Source organism: Pristis pectinata, chromosome 5 (genome assembly GCF_009764475.1).
Source record: "Pristis pectinata isolate sPriPec2 chromosome 5, sPriPec2.1.pri, whole genome shotgun sequence".
Taxonomy (NCBI): domain Eukaryota; kingdom Metazoa; phylum Chordata; class Chondrichthyes; order Rhinopristiformes; family Pristidae; genus Pristis; species Pristis pectinata.
In genome coordinates, this window is record NC_067409.1 from 40,210,254 (window position 1) to 40,237,360 (window position 27,107).

At 38.3% G+C, this 27,107-nt stretch overlaps 1 protein-coding gene across 1 annotated transcript in view; it reads right to left on the bottom strand.

The window, feature by feature from the left end:
- Positions 1-27,107, bottom strand: part of LOC127570793 (cytoplasmic dynein 1 light intermediate chain 1-like) — a 58,981-nt gene that overhangs the window by 12,277 nt on the left and 19,597 nt on the right. Inside the window, exons 5-12 of the mRNA XM_052016625.1 lie at positions 22,479-22,648; positions 17,730-17,823; positions 15,080-15,215; positions 12,242-12,353; positions 11,437-11,496; positions 9,960-10,004; positions 8,322-8,442; positions 4,863-4,973 (exon numbers count right to left, since the gene is read on the bottom strand). Of these exons, the coding sequence (XP_051872585.1) occupies positions 4,863-4,973; positions 8,322-8,442; positions 9,960-10,004; positions 11,437-11,496; positions 12,242-12,353; positions 15,080-15,215; positions 17,730-17,823; positions 22,479-22,648 (849 nt within the window). The remainder of the gene's footprint in view (positions 1-4,862; positions 4,974-8,321; positions 8,443-9,959; positions 10,005-11,436; positions 11,497-12,241; positions 12,354-15,079; positions 15,216-17,729; positions 17,824-22,478; positions 22,649-27,107) is intronic.

The following is a 27,107-nucleotide window of genomic DNA, read 5'->3' on the forward strand; positions in this document are numbered from 1 at the left end:
TCAATGAAGGTGGGGGATTTCTGATGTCTTGTTCAATGCCAAACCCCTAACCAACAAGACTAAAACAGGTTTATCTGGTCAACTCTCCCAGCAACGTTGGTGAAAACTTGGCTGTTCTGTTCTTTCTTTTAAAACAGTGGCCAAACTGCAAAAGAGTAATTAGTTGTTGTAATCACTTTTTGGGACTTCATGAGATCATGAAAAGCACCGCAAGTTCTTTCCTTTCATGTCCTTGAAGGCTATGAAAACCTATGGTCCAACCTAGGAAAACAACTGTGAATTGCTAATCTGAAATTTCTCAACTAAATTCACCCAATAAACATTGATATTAGTGGAAAGGAAAATATTTGTATTGTACTGATGTGCAAAACCCATATGCATTGGAACTAAAGGTGTGCAACCATAGTTATAGTTATTGGGGAAGTTATTGGAATCTATCCTCAAGGATGGGGTTACGGAATACCTAGAGGTGCAAGGCAAGACAGGTCCTAGCCAACATGGTTTTGTGAAGGGAAGATCCTGCCTGACCAACCTATTGGAGTTTTTTGAAGAAATCACAGGTAGGGTGGATAAGGGAGAGGCGGTAGATGTTGTGTATTTAGACTTTCAAAAGGCCTTCGACAAGGTGCCACATAAGAGGCTGATTAATAAGATGAGAGGTCATGGAATTACGGGTAGGATAACAGAATGGGTGGAGCATTGGCTGGTTGACAGGAAGCAAAGGGTGGAAATAAAAGTATCCTGTTCTGGTTGGCTACCGGTTACTAGTGGTGTTCCGCAGGGGTCGGTGTTGGGGCCGCTTCTTTTTACCTTGTACATTAACGATTTGGATGATGGAGTAAATGGTTTTGTGGTTAAATTTGCGGATGACACCAAGATAGGTGAAGGAGTAGGGAGTATTGAGGAGACAGGAAGGTTGCAGAGAGACGTAGATAGTTTAGGAGAATGGGCAAGGAAATGGCAGATGAGATTCAATGTTGAGAAATGTGCAGTTGTACACTTTGGAAACAGAAATAAACGGGCAAATTATTATCTAGAAGGAGAGAAAATTCAAAGTACAGAAGTACAAAGGGACTTGGGGGTACTCATGCAGGATACCTTAAAGGTTAACCACCAGGTCGGATCGGTGGTAAAGAAAGCGAATGCTACGTTGGCATTCATTTCAAGAGGTATAGTGTATAAAAGTAAGGAAGTGTTGATGAGGCTCTACGGGGCACTAGTGAGGCCTCACCTGGAATACTGTGCACAGTTTTGGGCCCCATATCTTAGGAAGGATGTGCTGATGTTGGAGAGGGTTCAGAGGAGATTTACGAGGATGATTCCCGGAATGAAAGGGCTTACGTATGATGACCGTTTGTCGGCTCTTGGACTGTACTCACTGGAGTACAGAAGAATGAGAGGGGACCTCATAGAGACATTTAAAATGTTGAAAGGACTGGACAGAGTAGATTTGGCTAGGCTGTTTCCCTTGGTGGGTGAGTCCAGGACTAGAGGGCACAATCTTAGAATTAGAGGGTACAGTTTTAAAACAGAGATGAGGAGAAATTTCTTTAGCCAGAGGGTGGTGAATTTGTGGAATTCCTTGCCAGGTACAGCAGTGGAGGCCAGATCCTTGGAGGTGTTTAAGGAAGAGATAGATAGATATTTAAATAGTCGGGGTATCAAGGGATATGGGGATAAGGCCGGAAATTGGGATTAGAATAGTTTTTTTTCTCTCCTTCCCCCCCCCATTTCTCATTTTCTTTTTTCCTTTTTCATTGGAGCAGACTCGATGGGCTGAATGGCCTACTTCTGCTTCCTTGTCTTGTGATCTTACTAATTGATAAAGTCTATGTAATTGGAGATTCTTAATCTAATGGCCAATTCTCCCATTTGATCACCAAATTAACTTGACAAGTGGCAAGGTGACCACAGCACATTCAATTCCTGTGTGAGTGTGGGTTGTGTAACAAAACAGATTTTCCTATTTTTAAACCAAAACCAATCAATACAGAGGATTAAAAATGCTACAGAGCTAGTCTATTCTGAAAAATAGATCAATTTATAAAGAGTTAGCATTGAGTAAACAATCATTCCCACATCAATGCAAAAACAGCGTTCTAAATCTCCTGCAGATATTGTGTCGAAAAAAAGTTCTGGCTTATTAAATTTCCAAAATGAGAAGAAATGTCATAGTAGGGTTTTAAGTCCATCAATACATTTTCATTGCTCGTGAGCCTTTGTATTTTTGCACTCTAGGTCATTGCACAAATGAAGGTGTGTTATAAATACAGTGGCAGCATCACATTACCAACACAAACGATACACACTGGATAGCTTAGTTGATCCTTTCACATATTGACCATTCCTTTGTTGATCTCTGTAGGGCTATGTGCAGCTGAAAATTCATTGCCTGTAAAGTGGGTTGAGTATTAAATAGCAAGCGAGTATGCTGCATTCTTGATTCCAAGTCTGGGATCATATTTTCACAAGGGAATTTTATAATTTGGAGGTAATTTGCTGCTTATTGCAAACCATGAATCAGACTTGAAAAACTTAAAGCTGAAACTTACTGGTTCTCATCAATGCAGAGGAAGAAGATTTATGCTGGATATGTATCCAATTTGATTAAAGTGTGAAGCCTAATTTTCTTTGTCTCATTCAAAAATCTTTGATTATTTTGCAAGCTAAATAACTGGTTTAGCATGATGCCTGCAATCACAGGAAAAGCAATGAACAATGCAATGTTCAAAGTAAAGCATTTTCTTGTGGTGAAATTATCACAAGATTTTTTTAAAGTTTGTAATAAATGCCGAAGGATAAATTTGTGGAAGAACAGAAAGGAAGATAACATTCTTGACTGAAAAGTGAAACTAACAGACTTTCCTGTAATTTTCTACAGTTATGTTCCATACACAGTATGAAAAAGTTAAGTTGGATGGATAGAACATCACCAGCATGATTTCACTTTTGTTATTTAAAGAAATAGAACCAATATTCCCAAAACACAACTAACAATCTGGTAAAAGTTGCATTTTGAATATATGTAATTAATTATTCTCTAAAGTAAATAATTGCTAAATTTTGAGATAACATTCTTACCCCCTATTCTGTTCAAAATAAAATCACAATAGAATAGTTGCTCAACTTGTACAATTTAGATTTAAAACAAATTTTGGATGACTGAATTCACAACCTGTATTGTGATTATCCGTGATCATTTTGTGATCTGCTCATTGGTGAAATTGCCATTTTGTTAAAATGATAAACGTAATTGAATTCACAAACAGATATGTTACATAGTGTTCTAATTCAAAACTTTAGCCATTTTAAAAAATATACATGTGCATAATGTACTAAGGAATAAACATTACATTATGCACACATATTTAATTCCTTAGTACATTCACCAAAACTGTAAAAAGGTTAAAAGAATAATAATAGCAATTATCCTTTGCCTAATATCTCAGTCCACTCCTGTATCGAATCCTCTAAAACATCATTTTTTCATTTAAAGGAATGAGCAATGTCCTTATTGGTGATTGAGTGTTTTTCTGCTTTAGAGCAGGTCATTCTGAACAAACTAAGAATTTTTCCATTCTCCACACTTGCTAATTAAAAAGCAACTTGAACAACCAACTCATTCCAAATGTGAGCATTTTGTGCATTTGAGTGCCTAAACCCTTAGAACCTCCGGATGGTAAGGAAATTATCTCATGTCTAAATGGAATTCAGATATGAGTTGCAAACACAACAGCAACCAACGACATCTGATAATAGCTGGCTAAGTTAGTACAGTGTCAGATATGTCACTTTGTTACATCTCAACTTGAAGGGAAAACAGGAACCATACCAGTGGGACAGGATAAATAGGAGACAGTGAAGGCTTACTTGGAGACAACCACATCAAAGACAGGCCATTTAATCAACAACTGTAAAACAAAGGCCCACGATAGACAAAAGATTGTATTTTATTTGGTACAGCTTTTTTTTTAAAACCTCTGAAAGCTGAACAGAATGGATTGTGGTTGTAACATATTGGTTATTGTGTAATACATAGTGAGGGTTACTAGGAGTAGGAGATGTGGATGGAGAAGGACTGGTGGTAAGAAATTGGAAAGCCAGGACTGATAGAGACGACTGGCATGAAATGCAGTTGGGGTGGGGAAAGGTTGGCAAGGTGAGCCAGGAAAGGAAGATACAATCAAGTCTGCCTGGCCTACAAGTGGTACTGAGAAGGTGCTTGCCTGCTGTTTCTGGCAGTCCCTGCCTCTATTTCCTGCTTATTTTCTTCAACCTGCTCAGGGTATTTTTATTTTAAAGTAAAATCTGAGGCATTATCCTCAATAAAATATTCAACTGAGCAACCCATTCTCAGAAGAGGGTTGATTATCATTTGTCTGTCAAAGGTAGAAGTAGATGAGCTGATAGGAGAACTGGGAGTGAGATTTTCTTTTAAAACTTCAGCAACCTCACCAGCAACTCAAGCCCATTTTTGGTGGTAAACACACCCTCCTTTTATATCTCCAGATCAGTAGCACCATTGCTATGACTGAACAGAGGGCATGACTCAAATGCAGGAATATTTTAAAACAAATGTAAATCACCTAAACTTTCCCCATTTCTTTAATGTAAAAATTCCAAGCATATTATTTAGATAACATCCCAAAAAGGATAACATTTTAGCAATCTTATACTATATACAAATACTTTTTGTATGTTAATCTCTAATGCATTTGCACAAATCTTTTGTAATATTTATATTGTACAAAATGCCCAAATTAGTCAAAAATCAAAATACCATCCAAAATACTTTGCAACTGTTATCATATTATGTAAACCTCAGCAGTTAAGATGTCTTAAAGAGAAAATTAACTGCTTACCACCTTTCTTTACAGAACCCTGTAAATTACCAGCACCTCCTCCAGGAGAGACTGTCTTTTTGCTCAGAAGACTGTTGAAGAAATTTGCCAGAACACCTTCACTTGCAGCTCCTGTATGTGCAAAATACAAAAGAGGGACTTATTCTAAATTAGAATGGTAAATTGCCAAATCATTTCAAGAATTTTATGGAAATATAAACATCATTCAGAGCGCAAAATGCTGGAAATACTGAGACCAGGTAACATCTATGGAAAGAAAAACAGTTTACTCTGAAGAGTCAACTCTTTTAGAACTAATGAAAGGTCTTTGACTGGAAAAGTTAACTGTTTTTCTCTTCACAGATGTTACCTGGCTTCCTGAGTATCTCCAGCAATGCTATTTTTGCTTTGAATTTAGAGGATTTTATTGACACGAGCAATCACAAATTTATATCAGAAGTTTAGTGAACAAATTTGTCCAACGAAGTGCTGTTGGCTGTTTCTTAGAATGAAAGTTTTCAGTGAAGTTAAAATTATTCAGTTTGAGGAACTTAACAGCTCTATATACACCAAAGATTCTACAAAATCATTTTTAGAAAAGTACTGAGTTCATCATTGACAAAAATTTGCATCTTGCTGCAATTTTGTTGCTTCAATTTCACTGATTCTTTGATGTTGTTAATATCCATCCACATTCCACAAATGACATTCCACTTTTGTTATCTACCTCTATGATTCACACTACTCTTCATTTTCTAGATGCGTTGCTGGTACTTACCCGTTATTTCTCAAATGCTGCTTTAAGAATTACTCAATTTGAGAGCTTTTAAAATTCTGCACATTGGAGGCATGTGCAACTTGGGAACAGGCTGTCTGAGACACTCAGAACACAACCAAATGAAATAAAATATTACCAGGCCCAGAATAACCTAGATGGTACTCCTGATACTGTGGCAAACTTTAGACAGAGACTCTAGCCAAAGAGGGAGACAATGATATTCAGGAAAAGTCTACCAAGATGCAGTTTCCAGTAGACCAGGTGAGAAAGCCCAATGTTCAAGGCACAAGAAAGATGTACTCCTTTAAGGCACAAAAACACATCAAGAAAGGTGGTTTGTTCACAGCCGACAGGAGAGATTGAAGATAGTATTAAACCAAAAAAGGAGGTTTTTAAAGTTTTGAAGAACCGTTGCATGCCTGAGGATTAGGAACGTTCTAGAATTTAGCAAATGAGGACCAAGAAATTGACAAAAAATATAAAAGAGTAAACTGGTGGGAAATAACTGTACTGCAAAAACTTGTATAAGAATGTGAAAAGGAAAGGAATAGCAACAGCACATTTTGGACACAAGAATTTAAAATGGGGAATAAGGAAATGTTGGACTAATCTACTGGAGTATTTTTGTTTCGAGGATGTGGCTAGCAGGATAAGCACGAACAAGTGAATGTGATTTTTTTTTAAAGAAGGTTTTCAATAAACTCCTGCACAGTAGGCTGGTGAACAAGGTGAGGACATGTAGAATTGGGAGTATTATATTTCTAATATTTCACATTTATCTGTATCACATGTCATCTACCACTGTCCTGCCCACTTACCTAATTTGTTCAGTTCAGGTTGATCCCAGAAAAGTGACAAATAGATGAGGATTATATAGATTTGCATTCTCAAAGATACTAAAAAAAAATCAGTGCAAAGGGCTTAGATGGGATGGAATTTAAGTGTGCCCAAGATGGTCTTTGAGGCAATATGTAGATTGTCCTAACAGAAAACGGGCTGGACTTGGAAATGAAATGCAGGTGGTAGAAGTGTTGGTTGGGGAACACTTTGCAAATAATGAGCATAATTCTGTAGTTTCAAGGTGATTATGGAAAGGGATAAGGTTGGTCCTCAAGTTAAGGTCCTAAAGTAAGGGAAGGCTCGTTTTGATAGCACCAGAGAGGACTTGGTGAAGCAGATTGGGAGCAGATGCTTGCGGGTAAAAACATCTGATAAGTGGGAGTCTTTTAAAAGAGTTTGCAAGAGTTCAGAGCCAGGATGTTCCAGAATGGGTGAAGGGCAAAGATGGCAAGATTAGGGAACCATGGATGACAAAAGTTTATTCAAGGTTTGATCAGGAAAAAAAAGGTTATGGCAGCTATAGGAAACTACAATCAAGCAAGTCCCTTGAGGAACATATAGGAGAGTACTTAAGAAATTAGGAGGGCAAAAAAAAGAGTCCATGAAATGCCTTGGCAGGGAAGATTAAGGAGACTTCCAAGTTATTCTACAAGTATATTAGGAGCACAAGTATGAAAAGGCAGGGACAGATTAGGGACAGTCAGCATGACTTTTAGCGCAGGGAAAATCCTGCCTCACCAATTTGATTGAGTTACTTGAGGAGGTAAAGGAAACTAATGAAAGCAGGGCGGTAGACATTGTCTATATGCACTTTAGTCAGGCATTTGACGAAGTTCCGCATGGTAGGTTGGTCCAGGAGATTAAGGCACCTGGGATCCAAGTTGAGCTCGCTAATTGGATCCAAAATTGGCTTGGTGATAGGAGGCAATGCTGGAAATTTGTTTTTCTGATTGGACATAGGACCTTTGCTGTTTGTGAAAGATATTAACAACTTGGACATGAACGTAGGCGTTATGGTTAGAGAGGAAGGTTGTCCAGGGCTATAGGTCAGATGGAAAGTTGGGTGGAGCACTTGCAGATGGAATTTAATCCCAAGAGGTGCAAAGTGATGTATTTGGGGAAGTCAAATCGAGGTACAACATATACAGTACATGGTAGGGTGCTAAGGAATATTGATGAACAGGGAGACTAAGCAGTCCAAGTCCATTGTTCCCTGAAAGTAACAACACAGGTGGATATGCTTTCATAGGTCAGGGCAAAGAATATCATGTTGCAACTTTACAAAACATAGGTTAGGCCACATTTGGAATACTGTCTGCAATTCTGGTGGTCACACTATAGGAAGGATGTGATTGTGCTGGCGAGAGTGCAGAAGAGATTCACTAGGATGTTGCCTGGATTGGAGGACTTTAGTTATCGAGACAGGTCGAGAGACTGGGTTTGTTTTCCCTAGAGCAAAGGAGAATGAGGGGTGACTTGATAGAAGTATATAACATTATGAGCAGCAGAGATAAGGTAGTCAAAATCTTTTTCCCAAGGAGGGAGTATCAAAAACAAGAGGGCTTAGGGTTAAGGTGAGAGGAAAGATTTTTAAAGGGGATCTGAGGGGAGAGTTCTTTGACACAAGAGGTAGCGTAATCAGATACAATTACTACTTTTAAATGGCATTTAGACCGATAGAAACAGGCAAGGTATAGAAGGATATGGTTCTAGTGCAGGCAAATGGGATTAGTGTAGGTGGGCAAAAAAAAACAGCATGGACACAGTGGGCTGAGGGGCCAGTTTCTGTGCTGAATGGTAGGGACTTCAGGAACTTCTGTGCTGCATGAATGTATGACAAAAGCATTTAAGGAACAAAGTACCTTTTATATTGGGATCAATCTTTTTGTTTCCTGTGGGAATAGGAGTTACGTTAACAACATTGGCACTTCCAGATCGGCTTGGTGTTCTTGGAGAACCTCCAGCAACTCTTGTTGAGGAATCCTGAGCAAAAACAAAGTAAGATTTCAGGATGTAAAATAAACTGCACAGATGAAAGAACCATTGCCTAAATGCTCCTATGGAATAATTTTCAGTTTTTCTGGTAAACACATTAGCCTTGAAGTTCAGAAATTTCCATTTTTAGATGCCTTCCCTACAATATCTATAGCTCAAACGCAAATGGGAAGGTCTGTGAAGCCCCAGATTTTAGGCATCATTTTAACATAGCACTGTGGTAGCATTGTGTATAGGTTAATTTGCTAATTTCCAGACTGGACTGTGGGTGTTCTGAGAGGGAACCAATGGACCTTTGGTGGGGGAGAGGGGGTGGTGGGAGCAGAAATTGAAACAATGTAGGCCTTGGGATCATTGCTGGAGAATTGGGTAGAAATATAACTAACACTGAGTGTATTGTTAGAATTTGGGAATGTGCTGAATGGGTATATCATGGGCTGCAGGGATAACGCTTGATACCTGGAGTTGATGTTCAGGGTAAAGATCTCAGGACCTGGAGGGATGGCAATCATGGCAAAGAATTTTTTTTAAAACTTGTGAACTGGTTTTCCCAGAGGCAATCAGGAAAAGAGGGGAAACAAAGGCTGCTGCAGAGACACGTCAGGTCTTTATTTGCATTCAAAAAGACTAACATTTGCAACAGACATGGACAAAAATTGCTTTATTTATCCATTACCAAGCTAGTAATGGGCACACTTTGTGGCAGAAATGTGCATAAACTGATAGAGTAATACTCTAGTCCCCAAATGGCAAATGAACAGCGCCACAATAATGATTGCGACCAATTCAAATTTTGCAATGACAGTCTTTTACAAATTCCTCTCTTCTCCCAAAGATGTTGATACCATGGCAGAGGCTTACTCCCAAGTCATTTTGTTTATTGTTATTATGCTTCTTGACAATGGGAGAGAAGGAAGTGTCCTGCTCACAATTGATTCCTATTCAGGAATCGACTGACATTTATACCCATGCATATTCAGTGAACCACTGGATAGCGATCAGAATGATTCCAAATTGCGCCCAATTCTCCTTCCTTAATCTGTGAGTACTATGATTTATTATGGCGCCCTTCTGTTCGTAGTCTGTGGAATTTGAATTGGATTGATTCACTGCACCATTAACAGTGTTAGCCATATAGATTTCTACTAAATTATTTGAATCTAAACATGACAATTCAATTCCAATGAAAGAATTGCTCCTTCATAGAAGTTCTTCTGTTTTCAGCAGAGGCAACAAAACTTTAAATTTAACTCATATATGCAAGCAAAAACTATTTTCTACACCTTTCTTAGTAAAGTTAAATAGGCCATAATTATCTAACCACGTTGAACCGTATTTACAAATTGAGACTAAAGAGAAAAGTTCTATTAAAGTACAATGTTTTGACTTTTATTATTTGGGGTGGGCTCACAACCACTAAACACATTCATACTTCAGATGCAAGTAAATTGTAACTGGGAGATGCATTGATTATCAAAAGCTAAACACAAGTGATATATACTTACTAGTGGTCTTCCAGTTGAAAGAGGTGGCTGTTTTGCTAAGAAAGACTGCAAATTAAAACAATACATATTATAATTGCATCAGGAATCCACAAATTTTACTTTTCACCAGTTACTAAAATAAAATCAAGTAATTTTGGGGATTGTGTTTCAAGATTATTTTCTACCATGCAAACATTTTTTAATAACAAGTAGAAATAGTAAGCCAAATATTACAGCACTATTACTTACACCATGACATAAACAAGACCATTCAGCCCATTTGGTCTATGTCAGTGTTCAGCTCCAACGTCTTGTACCACATTATGTACAACATGAGAGAATATGTTCAGGGATAAAATAGGATATTTCTGATACAGCTATAAGGGGACATTTTGGATGATCTCAGGAGAGGTACTTCAATGTTTTTATGTGCTGATTTGCAATCATAATAGTTCTTATTTTACTCAATTCATTAAATGTGCATTCTTCCTCACTGCATCTGATACTATTTTAAAATAATTTACTGTACAAAAACAGAATTAAAATCCATATTTTGTCAAAAATTAAGTATGCCTGTTTTGAATGTATTATGGTATTGGTTTCTTTCTACTTACAGGTAAAACCTGGTTTACTCAGTTAATTTATTATGATTACTATATAATATACACATTATGACCCAGACTTTGTTCTTGGCTGTGATGAGGAGAAATGAAATTACATAACTGTTGGGCTTATGATCTAATTAGCAAGTTCAATGGGCATTTTCTATTCAACTGCTGGGCTTGCTACAAACTACAAGTGATCTTGTATAATGGAGTGTTGGTGGAGGTGGGGGTTGCGTTCCTAGAAAACAGGCCATATTGCGATTTTCCACAACACAAAAACTGTGTCATCTGCACATGCATCGAGAAATGAGACTTGATTTATTTACTTATTTTTAAAAACATAAATTCTGAGTGTGACTTTTATTCTGTATCTGAAATTTTTGGATAGTGATTTTTGAATTCTGCAAGGGCAAGTTTCCCTAACCCAAATGGCTGTAACGCAGGGGTCACCTGTACATAGTTATTGACAGCTGAAGTGCATTCTGGGACACAAACTCAGAACAAATGCAGCACATGTTTACTGCATCATCCAACATACTGTAGGTCTGTAACTCATTTTCGTAAAACAACCCATCTTCAAATTGTTATGCTTTCTTTTAGGCAAACAAAATATTCCTTTTTGGTAACACTTTTATTTAGCAAATTTTGATAAATGCTAATCCCATTGCCCAAACAGAAAAACATGCTGGTTTGAAGTCTGACCAAACCGTAGGACGTAGAAATCTTTGAATAAAAAGGTAAAGAAATTAAAATTATTGAAATGACTACAAAGCACTAAACATCATTGACCCAAGACTCTCTGTGGTCTGATGTTGTATTTCCAGCATTTTCTATTCTTATTTCAGATTTCCAGCATCTGTAGTCTTTTGACTTTTGAATTTTAAGTATTTTACCTGTTGTTTCATAAGAAAGACTTGATCATCTTCTGATAAAATTTCTTTTTCATGTACAAACTGCAAGACAAAAAAGGCTAAGGTTACTGACTTACAGTACAATAATGCATCTAGATAATTATTTTTAAGATATACAAAGCACCTTGGAGGGATCTAGTACAATAATAACTCCAAAAGACTTTCTTAAATGAAATGATAACATTTTCTATTCCATCACCTTTAAGTTTTTGTGTGACTGTAAAAGGGCATTATCATTTGGTAGTGATTTTCTATGCATTTCAAAGCACTTTCTTTGTCCATCTTTATCCAAGGTCATAGATCTTTCCATTGATAGACACAACACAAAGTTCATGAGCTGGTCTGAGCAAGATCCTGAACTTTGCACAGTCTGTCTTCTACTGGTAGGCAAATGAAAAGATGCTGCCTCTTACCACAATCCAATTGGAAATGGAAGTTCAACAGCATACTGCAAATAATTACTACTTATGTAGATACAGCAGTTATTAGAGAACTGTGTCACTGCAATATTTTGCAACAGTGAATTGGAATCTTCAAATATTAAAAATATGATTCATAGTTGGCAAAGCAGTACAATTATGAACCCTAATTGGATGGATTTGCAAGTTAATTTAAATGGTAATATAGATGCGATAACAACATTCAAAATGCTAAGAATGAAACTCAAGTCTTCTAATCATCAAAATTCTTTATATCTAGTTCCTTGTTATCTGGTTAATCTATAAAATGGTATGGCACCCCATTGAAGTGATTTAGTAATAGGATAAAAACTGGAAAAAAAAGATACCTTTCTTACTGGAGGCTTCATAATGCCATCTTCAAATTTGTCATCAGCTTTTAACGACTGGAAATTTTCATGCAAAATTCCTATTTTCTTTTCATTGTCCCATCCTGCAGGACTATAGAAAATATATTTGATTTCAAACAATAACCAAAGCAATAAAATGATCAATCCCCTAAAAACAACTTGCAGAAAATGTTAACACTTACAGAGACCATGAATAGCACTAAATGAAAGTAACAGTCCTTTAAATATTCTTTTCTTGTATAAAAATTGATGCTAAGTCGACTATGTGAAGTTGATTTGCTAATGGTAACATGTTTAAATTCCTCCTGGAGCCTTCAAAAGGAAAATCAAGAAAATGTGAACCAATAATATTCATGGTGAAATTAGAACTGAAGCCCATGTAGTTAAGATACGAGGACAACTAAAGCTATCAACGATTTTATAATTATATGGCCTGACCTTCAACATGATGGAAACTATGATATCTTCTTGGCAGAATTTGAAAACAGATCAGTTTGTATGAGAAACCTTGTAATACACTTGTTCAACAACATATTTTATGGACTCTTTGCTCATTTTAAACAATTTTAAAATTTTCTCTACTTTCATTAAAGGAATTCATGGCTATATATAAAATAATATGCATCTAACTCTAAACAATTATCATTTGAAGAATCTACAATGGTGCTTAATAGTTGAATTTCTTGGCAAAATTATTTTTGCTGGATTAAACAATTAGAGTGCAAATTCAACATGAAGTAAAACATCATCAAAAAGATAGCTGAGATCTAGAATTTCCAACATTAACTCCGAGCCTGCATCTCAAGTTAAGTTGATATTTCCAGCATTTTCTGTTTTCATTCAGATTTTCTTTGTTTCAATAAAGGAAAACAAGTCTGTTGTCAAGTATATATTGGAAATACAGGGAACATTTAATCAGTAATTAACACTAATATATTTAAAAAACTCTTCCCTTAAGTAGTGAGCAGTTACCACAGCAAACTCGTGCTCCTTGATTTGGAAGCGCAAACATGTTTCCCAACAGTGGCATGATAAGAGGACACCAGATATGGATGAATGCTCATTTTTACAGGATCAGTCATTAATACTGTACCATTCTACACATGTAGTAAAAATTAAATGAAATGCACTTCGACTGCGAGTTCAGTTCAAAAATTTTGATAGTGTTTAGAATATAATTAAACAAGATGGCATATTTGAAATATAGGCTCGCCCTGGGTTACGAACACCAAACTCATAGACCTGGGACTCAACACCTCCCTCTGCAACTGGATCCTTGACTTTCTGACCAACAGACTGCAATCAGTGAGGATAGGCAGCAACACCTTCAGCACGATTATTCTCAACACTGGTTCCCCACAAGGCTGCGTCCTCAGCCCTCTACTCTACTCCCTTATATGCTCACGACTGCGTGGCCAGATTCTGCACCAACTCCAACTACAGGTTTGCAGATGATACCACCATGGTAGGCCATATCTCAAATAATGATGAGTTGGAGTACAGGAAGGAGGTAAAGAGCTTAGTGACATTGTGTCATGACAACAACCTTTCTCTCAATGTCAGCAAAACTAAAGAGCTGGTCATTGATTTCAGTAAAGGGGCGGTGTACATGCACCTGTCTACATCAATGGTGCTGAGGTCGAGAGGGTTGAGGGCTTCAAGTTCCTGGAAGTGAACATCACCAGTAGCCTGTCCTGGACCAACCACGTAGATGCCACGGCCAAGAAAGCTCACCAGCGACTCTACTTCCTTAGGAGGTTAAAGAAATTTGGCATGTCCCCTTTGACACTCACCAACTTTTATTGATGCACCATCTGGATGCATCATGGCTTGGTATGGCAACTGCTCTGCCCAGGACCACAAGAAACAGAGATAGTTTTGGACACAGCCCAGCACATCACGGAAACCAGCCTCCCCTCCATGGACTGTCTATACTTCTTGCTGCCTTGGTGAAGCAGCCAGCATAATCAAAGACCCCACCCACCTGGGTCATTTTCTCTTCTCTCCTCTTCCATCAGGCAGAAGATATAGGAGTCTGAGGGCACATACCACCAGGCTCAAGGCCAGTTTCTATCTCACGGCGATAAGACTTTTGAATGGTTCCCTTACACGATGAGATGGACTCTTGACCTCACAATCTACCTTGTTTGACCTTGCACCTTATTGTCTACCTGCAATGCACCTCCTTGTAGCTGTGACACTTTACTCTGCATTCTGTTATTGTCTTTACCCTGTACTACATCAATGCACTGTGTAATGAATAGATCTGTATGAACAACATGCAAGACAAGTTTTTCCACTGTACCTTGGTACAAGTGACAATAATAAACCAATACCCAACATGGGCAGCCAGTCCATACGAACGAATGTTTGGGAGACCGGCAGGATGGGGGATAGATTTGCTGCTTGCTGCAGGCATCTTCTGCCAGGTGGGAAAGGGGCACTTCTACATGCTTCCTCTGCGCAACAACAATCGGGGGCTGGGTTGAACCGAGCAGGGCTGGGCGTGTTGAGCAGACTCACTCAGAGTCAGTGAGGCCAGCTGGTGGCTGCTCTTCCTACGCCTGCTTGCTCTTCCAGTGATCCTCTCTCACATTGTTCTTGTTCATTTCTGACTAACAAAAAATTCAGCTTATAAACATGTTCTCAGGAACTCAGCTCCGACCTAACCTGGGACTGCCTATACTACTTGAGATAGAGAGGATAAATAATGTTAAAAGAATTGAACCTGGGACTGAATTTAAAAAAATCAATTTCCAAACAAGTGCTTTTCATTCACAATGTATATACGAGTAAAAATGTAAAAATTGAACTTACATAAATACTGCATCTTTTTCTACAACCAGTACTGGTGAATGGAAAGGAAATCCATATAACTTATGGACAAGGTACTTATACATTAAATCAATATTTTTATTTTCCTTTATTGAAGTATAAATAAGTGCAGCACCATCTAAAATATCTGCATTAAGGAAGGTAACATAATATGGCAATTAAGTGACTTGAATGTTGGTAGGCAGCTTAGAATTGCAATAGTAACTCAGAACATAGTACAGCATGATACTTGTGATTGGTGAGATCAATTATCCCAGCCTCAAGACATTACTGTAGGAATTTCTCAGGACAGTGTCCCAAGGCTGCTTCATCAATGACCTTCTGTCTGTTACAAGGTTTAAGGTGGGGATGTTCATAAATGATTCAATACTATTTACAATTCTTCAAAATAAAAACGCAAAATGATCTATGCCTGCAGGCAGCAAGACTTGGACAAGAATCAGAATCAACCAGGTAAGTGGTAAGTAACATTTGTACTACACATGTACCAGGCAATAACTATCTTCACAGAAGAGAATCTAATCATGTACCATTGACATTCAACAGCATTACTATCATTGAACCCTCATCATCAATACCCCAGATGTCATCACCAAGAAGAGACAAATGCACCAACCATAAAGCACGCCGGAGATTGCATATCCTGAGGTGAGTGACTCATCTTCTGACTCCCTAAACCGTTTCACCATAAACAAGATCCAAATCATGAATGTGATGTAATAATCAGACGTGCAGAGTAAATGCAGCTCAAATACTCAATCAGTTCACAGTCCCAGACAAAGTTGCCTGCTTGATTGGTACTCAATTCACAATAAACTCTTACAGCTGGCACATCATGGGTGCAGTGTGTGCCATCTACAAAACACACTGAGGTTACATGTTACAGCCACTTCAACAACCCCTCCCAAACCCATAACCTGTATAAACTGGAAGGACAGTGTTTGTGGGAGAATACCATTGGCCGGAGATTCCCTTCCAAGTCACACAGCATCCCTACTCGGAAATACTTCCCAATTCTTTCACCATCACAGGGATCAGTGCTGGTACCTTTGTTGTTTGTGGTCTGATTAGTAATTTTGCAGACATCACGAATATTGGGAGAGTCGTGGATAGCGAAGAAGGTTGTCTAAGGGCACAGAGGGACATAGATCAGCTGGAAAGCTGGATGGAGCAGTGGCAGACAAGTGTGATGTAGTGTGTTTTGGGACGTCAAATACTAGCAGGAAATGTATAGTAACTTGCAGAGACCTCAGGGGCATTGATGTACAGAGAGACCTTGTGGTGCAAGTTCATAGTTCCCTGAAAATGGAGACACAGGTAGGGTAGTACAGAAGCATTTGGCATGCTTGCCTTCATAGGTCAGAGCTTGGAGTGCAAGAGTTGGGATGTTATGTCGTAGACGCACAAAACATTGGTTAGGCTTCACTTCAAGTATCGTGTACAGTTCGGGTCACCACACTACAGAAAGGATATGGTAGCATTAGAAAGATTGCAGAAAAGATTAATCAGGATGTAGTCTGGAATGGAGGGATTTATGTACAAGGAGAGATTGGACGGGCTGGATTTATTCTCATTGAAGCATAGGAGGCTGAGGGGGTGACCTTAATGGGATTGATAATATTATGTCAGGCATTGGGTAGATAGTCAGAGTCTTTTTCCCAGGGCAAGCGAGTCTAAAAGTAAGAGGACATAGCGTCAAGGTGAGAGGGGATAAATTTAAAGGATTCTGAGGGGCATGCTTTTCATACGGAGGGTTATATGGAATGAGCTGCCAGGAGAGGTGGTAGAGGCAGACACAACTACAATGTTAAAAAGGCATTTGGACAAGTATTTAGATAGGAAAGGAGCAGAGGGACACAGGCAAATGGGACTTGCACGGATAGGCATCAAGGTCGGCATGGACAAGTTGGGCTGAGGGCCTGTTTCTGTGCTGTACAGCTCTATGACTCATCCATCCCAACAGTAAAAGAACTGCAGTATTCCAAGACAGCAGCTAACTATGATCTTTTCAAGAGCAAAAACAGATGGCCCTTAAATGCTGACCTAGCAACCAATGTTCACATCCAATAAATGACTAGTAAAATTATACCCTTGTGGATGTGGTTAAGAGATAGAACTTCTCCTGGTTGGCATAATAAAAGATAATAGCTCAGGTTCTTCAAATCAAATTATTGCAGCCTTGTTTTATGTTAAAGTAATTCCCCAGAATAGCATCCTTAGCCCTTAGTTCACTTTCTTCATTTAATATTAATGAATTATGGTTTCTTAACCAATGTCCACATTTTAAAACTACCCACTGCACAGTCTATCATTTTTCACTCAATATTTCCAGAGAAAAATCCAATGAAATAAGTTTTGGGGATACACATTATGATACATTTTTAATTCGTTCCCCCTCTGTCTCGGAGAATAATCTTCAGTATGCATTGTACATTTTTTGTTCCCATAAGACATTTTAAACCATTCAAAGAGAACAATGTTGGACTAGAAGGTTATTTCTTTCCAGGATACACAATGCTACTGAATGAAAGCCAGTTCAAAATGTTTTTTGTCCCCCACTGTTATACATTATGACATGGGAGAGACAGATACCATTTGAATAACACTCAGGCATGAAGATCGAAAAGGATACACTGAAGGCAAAACCTTCGAATGTGTGACTGAATGAAGTCGAAGTGTTCATCTCTGTAATCATGTTCCTTTTCCAGTAGACTTATTGCATCACACTGCACATAAGAGAAAAAACACATCCAACCATTAAACTAGCTCTCGCTAGTATTAATTTATATAGATTCAGAAAGGAGTTAAATTTGAGCCTCCCATTCAGCTAGCTGTTCCTAGTATTAAAAACAAAACTTAGCTGGTTACCATATTATTTCACAACCTTGGAAGGGACGGAGTTCCAACAAAACAAAAAGGCAATGACTCTGTGCTGTAAACTTTTCCAGAAGGCCATCCACACAACAATGACACAAGAATGATAAGCTAATGCTAAAGTATCCTGACTGCCATTACTAGTGCATCTCACTCTCAGTGGATAATCAATTTAATACTTTGCATGAAAAAGTGAAGAGGAGGATGAAAGCTAGGAGGAAGGTATTTTTTAAATACTGCAGAAGTTTTATTTACAGTTAATATTTTCTCATCCCAAGTCAACAATGTTTGATTCACTACTTTTCTGGGTTCCAAGCATAATGATAAATGTCAAGGCATTTTGCAAAGTCTATATTTATTCTAATTTGTCAAACTGAAGAATTTTCCAGGAGTGCTCAAATTAACAGGCAGATTTAAGAACAGAGTAACCTTTACAGGATAACTTTCTGCATAAATTTGCATTTAAAGATCCAACATTTGGATCTAGAAAACCCAATTTGGATTTTAACATTCATGAAGGACAGTCCCCACTACAACACAAGGAAAATTATTACTCCAGATAACAGAAAAAGGGCATTGAGTACAAGACGAAGGAACTCATGTTGCAGCTGTATAAAACTTTGGTTAAGCTGCACTTGGAGTACTTTGTGCAATTCTGGTCGCCCCATTACAGGAAGGATGTGGCTTTGGAAAGGCTACAGAAGTATACCAGGATGCTGCCTGGATTAGAGGGTATTAGCTACAAGGAAAGATTGGATAAATTTGGGTTGTTTTCTCTGGAGTGGAGGGGAGACCTGACAGAAGTTTATAAAATTATGAGAGGCATAGATAGGGTCAACAACCAGAATCTTCTACCCCAGGGTAGAAATGTCAAATACTAGAGGACATGTATTTAATGTGAGAGGCGGGATGCTTAGACAGTCAGAATCACAATCAGGTTCATTATCACTAACTTGCATGTCGTGAAATTTGTTGTTTTGCAGCAGCAGTATAGTGCAAAAAAAAGGAATAACAAAGTAGTCGAGGAGATAAGAAAGAGTTAAGTGGAAGTACTGAAAACAACAAAAGAGACTTGGTCAGTATGAAGCTGAAGTGGGGTCACGTTGACATTTGAACATTTGGTTAGTGTCAGTGTGGGAACATAGCTGCAGAAATTTTCCACCTGAGACAGCTTAACAGTGCTGTGTTTTTCCCCACTATTCCTAATTCCAAGAGACATATAATTACAAGATACTATGCAGCAGTGGCAGCATTGCACAAGTCTAAACTCTGATAATTGCAGACCAGGTGGCTAATGTGATTATGGGAACCAAGAAAAATTTGAAAGTATCAAACAAGTTCATATATGGTAAAGGAGTCAACTTATAGGCATATAATTGGCTGTAAAATCAAAGCAATGTCTGAAAAATTTACAAAGAAATATACAAAAGTTGCCTCATGAGATAATTGATAGCAATAACTCCAAAGACCAACAAATGCAGAAGTAAACCCTCAAGTCTCTGACTCAGAAACTCACCACATAGAACCCTGACCAGGTTCATCTAGGGCAGGTAATATCTGAATAGATTTAATTATTTTATTTTAAAAAGGTTATGAAACTGCTAAAAGAGAGTTGTGTAATTAAAAAAAGAGTTAATAAAGTTTAATTTTGGTACAACACAGTGAATCTCTGAGTTGTTTGATCTAATCGCAATTAAAAAATAGTTAACAGGCAAAGTCATTGCCCGGTGTGGTTTGTCATGTGCTGCATTTAATTTGGTTTAATTGGCAACAAAATTTGGAAGGAGATGTTTGGAGCAAGTTTTACTTTACACAGAAATGGAGGGATATGCATCATGTGCAGGCAGAAGAGATTTAGTTTAATTTGGCATCGTGTTTGGCACAGACATCTTGGCTAAAGAGCCTGTTCCTGTCTGTACTGTTCTATGTTCTAATCCTAATTTCACAAATGTTTTTCCCTCCCCAAAAAAAATCAAATTTCTTCATGATAAGAGGGAAAAGGTGGAGTACGCTTGCAGGGAATATAAAAACCGTCTCTAAAAGCTTCTATAAAAACATGAAGAGAAGAAAAAGTAATAACAAATGTTGGGTTCTCAGTCAGAACTAGGGGGATATCATAAATTGTAAACAAAGAAATTGCACAACATTTAACCATACTTTGGCTCGGTCCTCACACAGGATACAAATAACACCTTGATATGTTAGGAACATATCACTATATCACTTCCCACTATATTAGTGGGAAGAACTGATGGAAATCACTACTTGTAAAAAAACGTGTTAGGGAAATTAGTGAGTCTAAAGAATGACAAATCACTAGGGCCTAGCCATTTTTAGGCCAGAGTACTAAAGGAAGTGGCTCTAGGAAGAGAAGATAGTTTTGGTCATCTTCCAAAATTCTTTATACTCCTAAGTCCTGCAGTTCCTACAGAGGGTGGGAAATGTGACCCAACTTTTTTTAAAAACAAGGGGGAAAAAAAAGCAGGAAATTACAGATTAGCAAGCCTAACATCAGTATGGAGAAATTCTAGAATCTATTATAAAAGACACCATAAGAGAACATTTGGAAAGCTCTAATAGGACTAGGCAAAGCTAGCATGGCTTATGAAAGAGAAATCATGCTTAAGGCATCTAATGGAATTTGTTTTGAGTATGTAATTATACTAGATCCTCATTATTTGAGGGATATCAGCACGGACTTTCTGTAGGTAACAAAAATCTGGACAGCACTTAGGCCCCCGCCTTTGTATTCAATACACCACCAAATAAACATAAACATGCCCCATCATATTTGAAAAGCACTAACACATACTAATAAACACATTAAACATTTAAATACTTACAAGCAGTGATTGGTTTTGAAATAGCAGGATGCATCTGGTAAAATGAAGACCACTCTTTATTCAAACAGTGCATCGCAGGGAGCTCCTTGATGCAAGTGGTATGGAAAGTAATCACTGTATTTATCTAGATAATGACTGGATCCTCAACATGAACATGTGTGCAGATATATTTGAAAGGATTTGATTTGGGGACTGGGGTGAGTATGCTTATATAATAGATAAGGGAGAGTTCGTTGACGTGATACACTTGGAATTTCATAAGGTACAATATGAGGTTAGTGTGCAAAATTAATGTTTGTGGAATTTGGGGCAATATACTGATATGGATTGAAAACTGATGAATTGGTTGACAGATCAGGAAACATAATAAATAAAAATAAAATAAACAAGTCCTTTTTTCTAAAACACAGATTATTTGAATGGTGATAAACTGGGAAAAGGAAAGTTACAACTAGATCTGGGTTTCCTTATACACCATTAGCAGAAAGCATGCATTCAGGTGCAGCAAATGGTATGGTGGACATGACTGCAAGTAGATTTGAGTACAAGAGCCAGAATATCTTGCTACACCTGTACTGAGACTTGAGAGACCCCATTTGGAGTCGTGTCTGCAGTTTTGGTCTCCTTATTTGAGGATGTTCTTGCCATGGAGGGAATGCAACAAAGGCTGACTAGATTGATTCCTGGGATGACAGCACTGACTTATTAGGAGGAACTAAGTTGGCTAGACCTACATTCAATACAGTTTAGAACTGGAGGCGGGGGGGAAGGGAAATCAAAAAAAATACAACATTTTAACAAACTAGACAGACTAGATACAGTATTTCCCAATGGCTGAAAAGTCCAGAACCAGAGATCACAATCTCAGGATTGAGGGTATGATATTTAGAACTGAAATCAGGACAAAGTTCTTCACCCAGATGGTGGTGAACCCGTGGAATTCTCTCTCACAGATGCCAAGTCATTAAATATATTCAAGGAGTTAGGTATATTTCTTAATGCTAGAGGGAACATGGGATATGGAGAGAAGGCAGGAACATTGTACTGATGTGGATGATCAGCCATGAATGTGTTGAATGATGGAACGGGCCTGAAGGGCTAAATGGCCTACTCCCGTTCCTTTTTAATATATATATATATGGCCACCAGAAAATTCAAGTGTTCAAAATTCAAGTTTTTAGAAGCTGGATATACATCTGTCTCAACTACAGAGGTCCTTACTCATCTCAAGCTTGAAAACATTTGTGTTACTAAAGATCTTGCGTTTTGCAACAGGCTTGAAAAGTTCAGATCTATCTATTTTCACATACGTCTTAATGATGTTATCATTTTCCATGAAAACCAGACGAAGTCACAATTTATGTTGGTTAGCCATGATTGTATTAAAAATTGGCCAGTTATGTGACATGGGCTAGTTGTTTTTTTAAAAAACAAGAGTGAGATCACAAACTATCAATTGCAAATTCCAAGTATTTTCCAAATCTGTAATAATCGGAGAAGTCTGGATTATCAACATTTCACATTTCACTCCAGATAACCAAACTAAACCACTCATTATGTGCAAGTTCTTTCTCCAGAGTCATAAAAGGTTTCAGTAGGAAGAAGGACAGGCTCTGTAAGTTACTCTAGCTATGTGCATCAAGTTAATGTTTTCATATACATACCTTAGTGCAAACTACTAGGACTGGAATGCCAAGATTATGTGTAAGTGTATTAGTGCCTAAAGGCAACACCACACTTTCTTCATTCGTTTCTTGTGACACCGTACTTCTCCGCTGTGGAGATACTGGTATTTCTTTATCCGGCTCTTCATATTCTTGAAACTGTCTCACTACTGTAAAATGGAAAAAAGATTAAATAAATTATCAGGCACCAAATAAGTGTATTTTATTTCTCTTTTTTAAAAAACACAACCCAGAAGGCTATTTAGCCCATCAAGTCTATGCCAACTCCCACAGCATTCCCATCAATCCCATTTCCCTACTTGGTTCCATGTAATCCACCTTCTCCTACATGGCTATCAACACAACCCTGATTCTGCTGCTCACGAAAGACTTTCAAATTGTGACTTAACTCTGTGTTGTTGATACAGTTACTCATTTACCTAGTTAAAATTATTAGTATCAAGTAGTTTAAATACATTAATAAAACCAAATAAGTAGCAGCTGTGAAAAAAGGTTCCTCTTGTTAAAAATAGCATTTCACAAATTGTAATTATTTTATATTTTCCTCCAAATTTTCTCAATATGTATCAGTTATCATATACTGTGTGTTTCGATGTACATCTGACTAATAAATAAGTATCTTAAATACCTTATATACATTTCACCATACTTCATAACAATACATAGCTTTCTACACATCAGAGAAGCAAAAAAATCCTCAGAAGCCAATGACTTGCATGCAGGAAATTGAAAGAGGTGCCTATGAAGATAATAGGTGCACTACTTGCCATCTTCCAAAGTTCAACAGATATTAGTTCTAAAGCATTGGAAGACAGCAAATGCAATCACTACTTAAAAAAGAGAGAAAAAAGGGAAACGTAGTCCAGTTAGCCTGACACAAGCTGGAGGGAAAATGACTGAATAAATAATGTCACATCAGGGCATTTAGAAAATAAAATTAGGTTTGGACAAAAGGAAATATGGTAAATCTGACAGAATTTTTTGAGCTCATAATAGGCAGAATAGGATAAGGACAAACCAGTTGATGTGGACACAAGAGATTCCGCAGATGCTGGAATCTAGAGCAACACATAGATGCTGCCTGATCTGCTGAGTTCCTCCAGCATTTTGTGTGTGTTAAACTAGTTGATGTGGTGTATCTGGACTTTGAGAAGGCCTCCAATAAAATGACATGCATGAGATTGTTAAAAAAAAAGAGTGCACAGCATTGGGGGCTATATGCTGGAATGAATAGAAGACAGCTAAGAGATAGAAAACAATACAAATAAAGGGTTCATTTTTGAGTTGGGAGGCGCTGAATATCAAGGTGCCAGAGGGCTCGGTAACAGGGTCCAGCTGTTCACAGTGTACATCAACGATCTGAGGAAGGGATTGTGCAACATATCCATGTTTTGTTGACGTGGCGGCAAATCAGGGTGGCAGTGTGGACTGATAGGAGTGTGAAGTGAGGCTACAGGGAGTAACTGACAGGTTAAATGAACAGACAAGGACATGACTGATGAATGTAGTTTGGCAGCAAAACAAAAAGATGGAGTATTTTTTCTAAATATTGAAAATGAAAAGGTATTTGTGTTCAGAGGGATCAGTGTGTCCTGTATATGAATCACTAAAAGTTCAAGTGAATGTACAAGCATAATTAGGTAGGCAAACAGTACATCTGCCTTTATTGCCTGCCTCAAATATACAAGGCCCTGGTGCCACATGGAACACAATGGATTAAGTTAGATTTCCCTAACCAAGGATATACTTGAAATAGAGGGAGTGCAGCAAAGATTCACCAGTTTGATAGTAATTGTGGGCTTCTCATGCAAGGAGAGATTAAGCAGACTGGGCCTATAATTTCTGGAGTTTATGTCAAAGGTGATCCTTCAAATTTCTTATGGGCCAGACAGGGCTGACGTTTTTCCTGATTGGGTTGTCTATAATCAGGGGTCACAGTATCAAAATAAGGCTTGGCCATTCAGGAGAGAGATGAGAAGAAATTTCTTCACCCAGATAATAGTGGGTCTTTGGAATTCTCTAAACAAGGAGCTCAGTCATTGAAAAAATTCAAGACATTGATTGATAGATTTTTAAACATCAAGAGAATCATGGGTTATGGGGCTAGTGCAGGAAATTAGCAATGACATAAAAGACCAGCCACGATCTCACTGAATGGCAGTGCAAGTATTAACTTTGTTGTCATCTCCAGCCTCAAAAAGATTGGTGGGGGAAATGGTGGTAAGGGGTTATTGGCAGAAATGGCGATCAGGGCAATGGCTGGGAAAATTTTGGAGGTTGATTTTCTTATACTTTAATTGTTGATCTGATCTGTTATAACCTTAAACAGCACATGCAAACACCAAGCTCCTTGCACTATGAAATCATGTGGTGAACTTGGCAAGAAGTGCTGAAATTTGAATCTTACAGCAAACATCACATCTATTTTTCATCGACAACAAATTTAAATAGACTTATGTTGTCCTACTGTTTGACATCTGTTACTTCTAATCTCAATCTTCTAAAACATGGGTACTTTCCAAAAAGGGTGACAAGAAAGCAACTATATTATGTTGTGATTTATTTTTAAAAATATAGAAAAGCAGTAGGCCACTCAGCCCCTCAAAATTTTTCTGTTATTCAATAAAACCATGGCTGATCTGACTGTAACCTCAATTCTGGATACTGATGCAGCAAATGGTACGTGTCTTCAGTGCAAGAGGTTTTGTATACAAGACCAAGGATGCCTTACTGGAATTATACAGGGCCTTGGTGAGACAGACCTTAAGTACTGTGTGCAATTTTGGTCTCCTTGTCGAACCATATTTGCAGTGAAGGTTCATCAGACTGACTCCTGGGATAGCACAACTGTCATATGAAGAGGGAAATTGGGTTGACTGTATTCACTAGAATTTAGAAGAATGACAGGGGATTTCATTGAAATGTATGAAGTTCTTACAGGGCTCAAAAGACTGGATGCCAGGAAGATGTTTCCCCTGGCTGGGGTTCCAGAACAAGGGTCACAGTCTCAGGATTGGCAATAAGACATTTAGGACTGAGATGAGAATGTTCTTCACTCAGAGTGTGATGCATCTGTGAAATTCTCTACCACAAGCAGAATCTGAATACATTTAAGAAAGTAGATAGATTTCCAGAAACAAAAGTCATCAAGGGGTAAGGGAAAAGAATGGGAATATGGTGTTAAGATATGGGATCAGCCATGACTGTATTCAATGGCAGAGCAGGCTTGAAGGCTGAGTGGCCAACATTTGCTCCTAACTAGCACAACAGGTGCAGCAGGTACAGTAAAATTCTCTTAATCCAACATGCTCAGGACTTTCATGGTCCCAGACTGGCAAATTTTAGGGACTACCAGAAAAGATGGCGGAATCAGATATAATTACTACTTTTGGACTTTGAGGCATTTGGACAGACACTTAAATAGGCAAGGCATTAAAGAATACAGGGTTCTGTGGTTCATGCACAAGAACGTTCCCCACCACCCCCCCAAAACCCTTTGTGTTGCAGCTCTCTGCAATTTTTCTCCATCTGAATAATACTGTTCTTTTAGAGTCATAGAGTAATACAGCATGGATACAGACCCTTCAGCCCAACGAGTCCATGCTGACCACAGTGCCCACCCACCTAGTCCCAATTTCCTGCATTTGGCCCATATCCCTCTAAGCCCCGCCCCTCCACGTACCTATCCAAGTGCTTCTTAAATGATACTATTGTATCTGCCTCAACCACTTCCTCTGGCAGCTCGTTCTATACACTCACCACCCTCTGCCTGAAAAAGTTGCCCCTCAAGTCCCTTTTATATCTTTTCCCTCTCAGCCTAAATCTATGCCCACTAGTTTTGGACTCCACTACCCTGGGGAAAAGACTGTTACCATCCACCTTATCTACACCTCTCATAATCTAAAACATTTCTATAAGGTTGCCCCTCTTCCTACGTTCCAAGGAATAAAGACCTAGCCTGGCCAACTTCTCCCTATAACTCAGGCCCTCTAGTCCTGGCGACATCCTCGTAAATCTTTTCTGCACTCTTTCCAGTTTAACCACATCTTTCCTGTAACAGGGTGACCAAAATGTATACGGTACTCCAAGTGTGGCCTCACCAATGGCTTATACAACTGCAACAAAATGTCCCAACTCCCATACTCAATGCCTTGACTGATGAAGGCCAACATGCCAAGTGTCTTTTTCAGCAACCTGTCTACCTGTGACGTCTCTTTCAACAAACTACACTTGTACTCCTAGGTCCCTCCGTCCCATTACACTCCCTAGTGCCCTGTCATACATAGTACAAGTCCTACGCTGGTTTGACTTTCCAAAATGCATCTCCTCACACTTATCTGTATTGGAATCCATTTGCCACTCCTCAGTCCACTTCTCTAACTGATCAAGGTCCCCCTGTAATCTACGATAAACTTCTTCACTATTAACAACATCTCCTAATTTCATGTCATCCGCAAACTTACTGATAAGCCTTGTGTATTTGCATCCAAATCATTTACATGAATAACAAGGGTCTCAACACCAACCCCTGCGGCACACCACTAGTCACCGGCCTCCATTCTGAGAAACAACCTTCAACCACCACCATCTGCTTCCTATCTTCAAAAC